The sequence below is a fragment of the Bison bison genome, unplaced genomic scaffold (assembly GCF_000754665.1).
Source record: "Bison bison bison isolate TAMUID 2011002044 unplaced genomic scaffold, Bison_UMD1.0 scf7180017864289, whole genome shotgun sequence".
Lineage (NCBI taxonomy): Eukaryota > Metazoa > Chordata > Mammalia > Artiodactyla > Bovidae > Bison > Bison bison.
The window spans coordinates 5,546,326-5,557,265 of NW_011494861.1; the positions used below are offsets into that span (position 1 = coordinate 5,546,326).

Sequence of the window (10,940 nt, forward strand, 5' to 3'; positions counted from 1 at the left end):
GAGAGTTGGACCATAAAGAAGGCTGGGCACTTAAGGATTGATGCTTTCCAAGTGTGGTGTTGGAGAAGACTCTTGAGAGTCCCTTGGACTGCAGGGAGATCAAACCAGTCAATCCTAAAGGAAATCAGTCCTGAATATTCATTGGAAGGACTGATGCTGAAGCTGAAGCTCCGATACTTTGGCCATCTGATGTGAAGAGCCAACTCATTGGAAAAGACCCTGATGCTGGGAAAGACTGAGGGCAGGAGAAAGGGATGACAGAGGATGAGAAGGTTGGATGGCATCACCAACTCAATGGACGAGTTTGAGTAAGCTCCGGGAGTTGATGATGGACAGAGCAGCCTGGAGTGCTGCAGTCCATGGGGTCACAAAGAGTCAGACACAATTGAGCGACTGAACAACTCTACACAGAGGATCTAGGACAGACTGTGTCTCCCAATGCTTACTCCAGCCCCAGGATTAGGCTCAGCAGATAGTAGGTGCAGCAATGCTGATAGCTGCTGCTGGAGCCGGACCTGCCCTCAGGTCTCAGCTGAAGCCTCAGTGGTCCCCACCCCTCATGAGGTCTCTTCTGTTCCCTCTCCTCACATCCTTTGAGGAGCTGATCAAAACAAGAAGCTCATCAAAACAAGCAGTTATTATCTGCATTTTTAGTAATGAACATCCACCTTGTCTTCTGGTTCAGGGGTCAATCTACAAACTGCAGCCTGAGGGTCCAGCTCTGCTGCTGCCTGGTTTGGTGAAGGGGGTTTTGCTGCACAGCGGTCCTGATGGCTGGCTGTGGATGCTTCTGTGCAGCCTGGTCAGAGCTGAGCAACAGTGATGGAAGCTTGACAGCCCATACACCTTAAGTACTGACCACCTGGCCTGGCCTTTTCAGAAAGTTCACTGATGTCCATGCTGTGCCCAGGAGGAAAGGAAGGATAGCCAACGACGAGACCAACGCACGTTCTCTGTGTTGGGCAGTTTTACTTAATAGCTCAGCCCTCTGCCGTCAGAAGTTCACTTCCATCTCATCAGTCCCTTATAAATGATTCCAACACAAAAGTCAACGGAATTGACACGTGTTCAGAAGTCCAGGAGCTGTCCTGCTCTAGGTGTAGACAGACCTTGGGTCAAGCCTCATCCTCAGCTTCCTACCTCTCATTCTGGAGCCATGCTAGGGCAGTCCTCCTGAGCACTTGGCAGATAGAACCGCAGCAGGCAGGATAGGTCCCAGAACAGAATCCCACTGGCTGACGGGTCTCACCTGGGCTGCGTGGTCAGGTGTGCTGGGCTGACTGGATGGGCCCACGCCCTGGGTTCAACTCACCCACCCCACCTAGGGACCTGGGCATGAAAGAGCTGGGTGCTGTTCCCTGAGGAGGGGGAAACAGGCAAGGCCAGCCTTGAGAGGTTCTCAACTCCCATCTCAGGACTTTTTCTGCAACAGGAGACAAGGAACTGACTTACAAAAATTCACCAGTAAGCCAACTGCGTGGGTATCTTTAATAGCACATTAGGGATACAGTTAGTTAGTGAATCGGAGAGAAGTCACAAGCCTCTTTCGTCTGTTTTATGTGTTTTCACATGCTGTGCGAACCATGTCCCCTGTTCAGTTATTTTAGCAGCTGGATCAACAGTTATGAGCTACCAGTTTTGCTGATGGTTCAGATGGTGAAGAACCTGCCTGCAATGGAGGAGACTGGAGTTCGATCCCTGGGTCAGGAAGATCCCCTGGAGAAGGGCACGGCAACCCACTCCAGTATTCTTGCCTGAAGAATCCCATGGGCAGAGGAGCCAGGCTGGCTTTAGTCCATGAGGTTGCAAAAAGCTGGACGTGACTGAACAGTAGTTACAAGCTGCAGACGAAGCTGATACCACTTGGTTTCACACAAGAAAACAGAGACTAGAGAGAAAAGAAGGAACAGGTGATAGTTTGCTAAATGCCCTATTTATTTTGCAATCAAGGTTCAGAAATGAGGGGATATAACTGGTATCTCTGCATAGCTGTCATGTCAGAGCCACAAATGGATGGGGAGGGAGTGAGGAGGATGGCTTCTCAACACAGTGACCACCCCACCTTTTAAAAGTGAACACAACGAGGCTGGATTACAAATGGCCTGTCTCTCTGACCCATCATCAAGCCTCTCCACTTTAATCTTTAAGAACCAGCGGGGCCTTCACTTGGTCGGCCACCTCCTTGCCAACCAGCACCTCGACGATCTTCAGAGCAAACTCAAAGCTGGTTCCTGGCCCCCGGCTGGTAAGGATCAGGCCATCCTTTTCCACACGGTTCTCGGAGTAGCTGTAATGACCTGGGAAATAAAAACAAAGAAGGGTTACATCCTCGTGGGCTGTAGGACAGCCATGAACACCACTCGACACTTCCATTCCCTTACCACACACTACTGCCTCACAACAATGAAAATACAAACGAGCCAAAATTTTAAAAAAAGCAAAAGCTCACAACACCAACACTGTAGCCAGTCACTCATAACTCTATTAGGCACCCCCAGCTCTCAGAACACAGCAGGACAGAAAGAGAGAGGGTTTCTCTGAATCCCCTTTCCTGCCTAAGCACAGACTGTCCAAAAGGAACGCAGCTATCAGAAATCCCCTCTGGGAAGTTCTATCAATCAGAAGAGAAAACCAGGAGCTGATACTACACCCAGACAAACCTTGTCACAAACTATCATTCCTCCCATCTACTCTTCAAAGGGCCCCTTCATCTTTCTGAAAAGCCAATTACCTTCCCCTGAGAGGCCTGTCTCCCCTTTCCCCATTAAGATGGAATTTAAGCCAGAATTCTAAACCACCTCAGGGAGTTACTCATTTTCCCCTGGGGCTCTTCCATGTAAACATGAGTTCTAGTGCTTAGTTGCTTGGCTGTGTCTGACTCTGCGACCCCATGGCCTGTAGCCTGCCAGGCCTCCGCTGTAGCCCCCACAGCCCCCACGAGGGCTCCTGCATTGGCAGGCGGATTCTTTACCACTAGCACCACCTGGGAAGCCCAAACATCAAGTACACATGTCAAAAGACTTCGTTCTTCTCCAGTCACCTGTCTCCTGTAACAAGGGTCTCAACTAAGAACTCGGAAGGATACAAGGGAAAACTACTTTTCCTTTCCTATAAAATGCTGGAGGAAGGGGGATGTAGGGGAACCAGTGCTGAAGGCAGAAACGACCTGTAATATACAGACCCCCTGGGTGATGCACACTTTCTGCTGCCTCCAAAGCAAATAAGCAGAAACCACGCACAATGTGCCATGGGTGGGGAGAGAGAGGTTCAAGTGGGGAGAAACCTACTTTCTCGTCAGGCACTGCCTGCTTTCGGAGGCCACAGCTGGCTGTATCTTTGCAAATGTAATAAGAAAACAGGCTGCTCCTATATTCTCATGAAGTAAACACTACCACCTCCGAGGAAATCTGAGGGCTCAAAGCTGGGATTCCCTGAACCACCCTGCACCCTCACATTCCACATCAGACGGTCACCAAATCCTCCCACTGCACAAGCACCAGGCCCGAACTCCTCACATGCAGCAGCACCCCACGTGGCCTGGCCCCGTGACCCCGCAGCTGCCCTGAGGGCCCACTCTCCCGCCTGAAGCTTGCAGCTCTGCTACAGAGGGCACTGTAGTCCTTCCGGCCCTGGAGGAGCTGCCCAGGCTGCTTCCTCTGCCCAGAAAGCTCCTCTCAGAAACACTCCTTTGAATTTAGCATGGACCCCTCTCTCACCAGGCCCCCCAGGTCACTCTATCATGCACCCTCCCAGCACCCAGGAAACCATCTGGCTCCCATTTACCTCTGGTCTGTGCAACGCTGAGCCCTCACCTACCCGTCCAGTCTAGAACGCTAATGGCACCAGGGAGGTACTCCCAAGTGTCAGGTGAAGGAAAGATCGAATGAACACTCCCTGCCTGCTGCCTCAATGCAGGACCTCTGCGTGCAGAGACCCCCTTCCTCCTGCCTTTCCCTCCACTCTCAGCACCACCAAACAGGGGACGTTCCACAGTGCAAACCACAGCATACCCAGGTGCCCCCCATGAGAAGCCTTCACCACTTTCTCTGGCACCTTGAAGTGACCCTCAACTCCACATCATGGTACACAAGCCCTGAGGCCCAGCCTGTGCACAAAGACAGGGCAGAAAGAAGCAGAGGGGAGACAAAGAAGAACCCACGGGAGTAAACAGCGACCTGGATGGGACAGAGGCCACGGTGAGGACATGGAGGCCCGAGGTGTGTCTTGGAGATAAAATGCCAAGACCTTGCAGAGGGACTGGACGTGGGGAGACACCAATGAGGACTCCTGGCTGCCTGGTGACACTGCTCAATGACAGGACATGATGGACTAATAGATTCAGGGCCAGGGTCAAAAGCCCACACGGGTCCTCTATGCAATCCTGCCCCATCTGATCTCTGCAGTCCCTGCTGCTGGGCCTGCAGCACTGCACGACCTCTGCCCCCTCCCCCTCTGAGGAGCCCCGAGAACATGGCTTGATCTTGTCCCCTTCTCTGTCCCCAGAGCCCAAAGAGCTCAGGAAATGCTTGTCTGATGCTTACACAGAACAGTGCACCTGAGCAAGATGCTCCCGCTGCACCAGCAAGCTTTAGACACCATGTCCTTATGAACCCGTCCTTTCCCAGGGATGAACACCACTGCCCTGCTTCAGGGCTTCCTCTCATTACAAATCAAGTCACCAGTGAAACAACTGACGACAGTCCGGGAGCGCTCTCCCAGTTACCCTTCTACAGAAGAAAAGGGGATCCCTGGTCTGCAGGGGAGTGGTTTTCCTAAGCTAACCTCATCTACTGTTGGTTAGAGATCATCCCAAGTGCTGAAGTAGAGAACCCGGAGCCGAGATGGACACCAAGACACAGGCAGTGAAGGCAAGGCTCTGAATGATTCAGGTAACAACCTCTTTGTGGGTAAAATACTACACATACGGATTACACAGGTTAAAAATGTTTAAAAATTCCGGTTCTTCTCAAAAATCTCAGTCAGGAAGAGCTAAAGGTCTGCTTACAGACCACCTCCACCTAGCGGTAAAGACGGAGAAAAACGACACCCGCATGCCAGTCCATTCCTGGTCAACCTGCAGGAGGTGTTCATTCCTTTTTACCTTTAAGCAAACACCCCAAAGCCTCTCTCAAAGCCCAGAGATGAAGCAACGGGGGAGGCTAGGGGCCACAGGGTAGTAACCAACAGCCGCTTTCACCTGCACACCCTCACCTTCGTGGTCTGGGAGCCCCAGAGACACGGTGGCCCAGACAGCCCTAGATCATTACTATCCAGCCCTTCCAAGAAAAGCCACTGACCCCTGAGCACATCAGCTCAGGTATCAGTCTGCCAGATTCAAACCTCAGTCTGCTAGTTAGCAGCTGTCTGACCTCCCTGTTTTTCTCTTCTGTAAAATGGGCATGATGCCAACCCCAACAGATTGAGCCCTGGCGATAGCGGTCCGTCCACTCTGCATCCCCAGCACTCAGCCAGAGCCAGGCAGAGTCAGGCACTGACTGGTGGGCCCTCTGACACAGCTTCAGTGACCCACAGACGTCCAGGTGTGTCACACACACTGCCTCATAGAGCCCGTCAACAGCCCCGAGAGGCAGGAGCTACCTATGGTCCTCCTCAGGTGACAGATGGGGAAAATAAGGCCCAGCGAGGTTACAGGACCAGCCCTTGGGGGCAGGGAGGGGTGGGGCGGGAGCCACATTGGAGTCATCTGCTCCGGAGTCCCTGCTCGTCCCTGGGAGCCGGCATCCAACCACTCAGTAAACCACACAAATGAGAACTGAACAAATCTTTGAAGTCACCCCTTCTTTATTTTAAAGCTGAGAAATGGAAACACTCTGTCCTTCAGATTGGATGGCTTATGTAAGTAAAAAATGTCACATTGCTCTTAATTTGAAGTTCACGATGAGGACAAGCAGAAGGGCCTCCTCACCCAGGAAGTGATTACAGCTCCACTTCTCAGAATGCAGACACTGCAAATGTCTTTTTCTTTCAAGAGGCCTTGCTGACTGAACCCAACGCCTGGTGACTTCAGTGTGTGTGGGCCTCATGTGGACAGACACGGGGCCCCAGTTCCGGACCAACTCAGGCAAGCGGCCTGTTCCTTCGTCGGTGAAGCCCATACGTGCCTTACTGGGTACCTGGGCTGCCAGGCTCGAGATAACACATGTGAACGTGCCCTGTAAGTGCCCAAGAGTCAACAATCTCATATTCTTCTATTTCTGATCAGCCTCGTCTTCCTGAGGTGTTACGAGGAAAGAGCCACAAAGATACATGAGCAGATAACGGGGAACATGTTCCACTCATTTCTTCCTTCTCACGAGTCGTTACTGCTAAAGGAAGCCTGATTCTGCTCTTTCTGACCCTCCAAAACCCCATTAGCTCCAAGTAAACTAAACCCCTAAATTAAAAATTGCCCAGAAGTCAGAGCCTTAAAAAAAAAAAAAAAATTTTCACATAGAAGGTTTTATTGACAATTTATCTTTCTATCAACCAGAAAACAACTATAGATTTTTCAAAAAAGACATCACTACTACCTTGGATCAAATCTAAGAATATGCAGAATGTCCAACACCAAGAGTGAACCCTAAGGTAAACTATGGACTTTGGGTGGTGATGACGTGTCAGTGTAGGTTCATCGACTGTTACAAAGGTACCGTCTTGGGGGGAAAGGAAGCGGATGGGGAGGGAGGTGGGGATGGGGGCACACAGGGTTTATGGAAACTCTGTACTCTTTGCTTAATTTTGCTGTGAACCTAACACTCCTTTAAAACATAAGGTCTGTTGGTTTACAAGGCAGTAAAATGAAAACTGCATCACTTTACTTTCCTATGAAAGGATGAACGAAGAAAGAACATGGACTTCCCTACTTTTAGTTCAGAGGAAGTCCAGAGCAGAACTGATACAGCGAGAAAATCTATCAGTGGCACAGCTATTTTCAAATCTGCTCTTGACATTATCAGTCTTTTGATGTAGCCACTGGCTGCTGGTTAGCGGGTGTTTTAAATGGAGCTGGTCACCCAGTCTCCCCACTGGTAAAATGCCAGTTGAGCCACTTATGATTTCCAAGTGGGAATTTCTGATTCCCTTGCACATATCCACACCCAGTGTGACGTCCCTTTCTCTATACAGGTTTTGGTCTCTGCTCCCTTTGATATGCACGCCAGGCACAGGTGCCAGAGGAAGACACTTCCTGGCTGGTGCTCTGAACCACACACCAAGAAGCACTGTTTCTGAGGCAGCATCCATCGTGACAGAGCTGCACATCCAGGTCACAGTGACCCTGCTGTGCCCCTAACTATACACTGCCTCATCATTTGAAATTTGATGCATTTTTAAATTTGGTGCACATGTCTTTGCAAGATATTAACTCCTGGAGGGCAGAGACAACGACATGCGTTTTTAAAAACATAACCTCCAAGTACCAAGTAACATTAGAGAAATGATAAGTTAGGGGAAAAGAAAGGTATAATGTTAGGTTTGAAAAGCAAGCTGCAGAACATATTTAGTAGCTCTCATTTGAGTAAAAACATTAAACTACAAAGGATAATGAGTATGTACAGAGAAAATTCTAGAGTTACACAGGAAACCTAACAGAAGTTACCTCTGAAAAGTAGAAAGGAGGTAGGGAAGTCAGAGAGAAGCGAATCATCTACCTTTATTTCATTCCTTTCTGTACTGCTTGTTTTGTTTTTTTTTCTTTTTTTACCATGAATAGAAAATTGTTTTTATAAAAATAAATGCATAAAAGTTAAATGTCTGGCTGATATTAATATTTACAAAGGAACCTGTCAATGAAGGAGCAGGCCTCCTCTGCAGGAAGGGAGCAATGTCCATTTTACTCTGGACTGTGGGCAAAAGGGCACCCTCTGAAATTGCCACCAAGGTTTAAATTTTATCCTCAGACTGCTGGCAAAGTATTTAGCAAACTAGTTAGACTGGCATTTGCAACCACTTCAATCTGTGACCACAAGGAACCCAGCTGGCCTTTGGCTCAGCCCCTGTACCCTGTTAGGCAACCTGCACACAGAGACTTACCCCATTAGCCGGTCTTTCTCATTAAAACACTTGCAAAGAAAGTGAGGAACACATCACAACCCAACCCACAGAGAACCCCTATGTACAAAATATCTTCCAAGTGGGAGACAACATCACACCACAGCTTTCTGAGTAGGTCTTTCTGCACGTTAGAACGTAAGCATGTACTTACTTCCGTTCATCATTTTGTCTTTAGCAAGTGGGTGTGTTGTAACTTTGCTTCCAAAACCTATTTCATGAGCCAGCAGAGCTGTAGGACCTAAAAAGATGAATAAAGAGATTTAAGTGTGTACACAGAAAAACCCATGTTTTAAAAACTGCAGCAACAAGAGCATTCTTTGAATCAGGGGGCTCTTACCTAAAAATATACTTATGATTCTGAAACTAAACACTTACTAGTATGAGAGGTAAAGTATGTTTATAATCAACCATCTGCAGAACATGTGTGGCAAAAATGTACAAACTCAAAACACTTCAATAACCACTTAATCAGAAAGATTTACCTCTATACCTAAGGAGCAAACAGATAAACAAACCATGCCCCCTCAAGGAACAGGTTGCAAGTGTACCAGGGGTACAAAGAATGGGAGACCATCAAGGGTTAAATGTCTTGCCTCTTTGCAAATGGAAGACTTAGTTATATATTGAACGCAACCAGCATGCTCTGAACCTCTGGGCTTGACTGCTATTTCATGGACTAATTTTACTTTTCTACTTGAAAATGAAAGATAAGCACTCACCCATCTACCCAAATGTATCAGGTGGCATATATTAAATGAATATATTAAACTGAATGTGACATTTTCCCAGCCCCACAGGAGACAGCCATGAAATGCCTACATGGCTGAGACACAGAGGTGCTGGCGTTTCTTTTTACAACCACGCACTGAAGAGAAGAGTACAGCACAGATGTCCACTGTGGTCCTCTACACTGTCTCTCTTAAAATGAAGGTTAAAAAAAAAAATGCAGGTGCCAACTTGAGACTTTAATGAGTGGTCAACTTTACTGATAAATCATTTTGTAACAATTCTCAAATAGAGACTAAAATCAGAAAGATTTCTTACTTTTTGTTATTTTAAATCTATTTTTTTAAAAAAAGGAGTCCCTCTACCTTTTTTCTCTAAGTCACCAAAAATTAAAAAAAAACAAAAACTTACTAACACCTCATGTCAAACCTAAAAAACTCCAGAAGAACACTGTGACCTTCTAAATGGTTAGGGCACTTCAGCTAAGGTCCCAAGACAGACTCGCGCACTTTAAGCTCCAGCAAACCCAAGCACTTGCTCTTCTGACCTTTCATATTTCAACACGGTTCCAAGGAAAAAGTAGTTACATAAACAGACCTACGGGCAACTCAAGATCTTAGCAGCTACTCACAGGAAGATGGAACAAGTATCATCTAATTACATAAGCTGTCGGTCTAACATCAAGTGTCGGATTTAGACCAAGTCCTCATTTATAACTTACATCAAGTCTCTTAAACACGCCTGATGTCGCCTCCCTCCTTACTTGTGTTCTGTATATGAGAGCTGTGTTTGGAAGCAAATTTTAAAAGTCTGTCATAATTATCACTCAATTTTATTTGAATGGATTCATTATCTTTCTTATTTTGTGAGATTTTAAGAAACAATCATTTTCTCCAGTACATTTTAGAGCAAATTTCAAGAGATGATGGATCATACTTGAGGACAGTGGTCATACGGTGAGTTAGAAATTTTTAGGTTGCTCCTTCCAGGTGATAAAATTGTTACCTATAATGATGTTAATAAATGTATGGTAAATTCAAAATTATGGCTTTCTGGGCATGAGAATCCTAGTTGGGGGCTTCCCTGGTGGCTCTGGGGTAAGGACTCCACCTACCACTTCAGGAGGCACAGGTTCCATCCCAGATCTGGGAAGATCCGACATGCCACAGAGCAGCTGAGTCAGTGCACAACTACTGAGCCTGTGCTCTAGAGCCCGAGAACCACAACTACCGAGCCCACGTGAGTCCACATGCCCAATTACTGAAGCCCAGGGCCTGTGCTCCACAACAAGAGAAGCCACCACAATAAGAAGCCTGTGTACCACAACCGAGACTAGTCCCTGCTCTCTTCAACTAGAGAAAAGGTTGTACAGCAATGAAGACCCAGCACACAGTCAAAAGTAAATAAATTATATATCTATAAATACATAAGGGTCCAGCTCTGCGCTGGGAGCAGAGGGCACAGTGGACAGAATCACCCCAGGAGGACCAGAGGGAAAGTCAACAGCGCCACCATGTGGTTACTTATGGAAAGGGTCCTAGCCTCTCCAGGCTTCCCAGAGCTTGAGCCTGTACCTGGAGCCCAGCACCTGCCAACTGGCTTCCATACCCCTCACGCCTCCCCCTCTCCCCTAATCTCATTTTATTTCTCCAGAAAGCCTCCCTTCCAGGTTCTTTCTCTCGCTTTCACTCAGTATTAGGGGTTAAGCTAACATTCCTTCAGTTCAGTAAACTGTTCCCAACCCCTAAGTGTAAGCTTCATCTTGTTCTCATCTACTGATTGAAACATCTGAATCTCTGCCATTGCTCAATCCAATCTCTCCTCAACACACGATCACACTTCTCTGGTCTTCTGCAGCACCCAGCAGAGCAGTGCAGGACATTCAACCAGACGACGTTACCAGCGCCGTTTACTTTACAGCATGGATGTAAATGATAAGGGCTGCATGCCTTGACAGCCTGGGAGTCGATCCTGCCTCAGCACAACACTGGGAACCAGAAGCAGCTCAGGATTCTGCTACTTCAGTGACACAAAATGACAAACTGACATGTGATTTTTTACTTTCAGCCGTCCTAAGGGAACAAACCCAACGCAAACCCTTCCTTTTTTTCTTTGGTCTAAGCACTAAGCACAAAGAATGCGACAGAGGTGAGGGGTCAGCA

At 47.7% G+C, this 10,940-nt stretch overlaps 1 protein-coding gene across 1 annotated transcript in view; it reads right to left on the minus strand.

Moving 5' to 3' along the window:
* Positions 1–1,474: 1,474 nt before the first annotated feature.
* The window catches only part of PARK7 (parkinson protein 7), a 17,341-nt gene continuing 7,875 nt past the window's right edge, over positions 1,475–10,940 (minus strand). The window contains exons 6-7 of the mRNA XM_010849936.1: positions 8,204–8,290; positions 1,475–2,297 (exon numbers count right to left, since the gene is read on the minus strand). Coding sequence (XP_010848238.1) covers positions 2,137–2,297; positions 8,204–8,290 — 248 coding nt within the window. The 3' untranslated portion in view covers positions 1,475–2,136. The remainder of the gene's footprint in view (positions 2,298–8,203; positions 8,291–10,940) is intronic.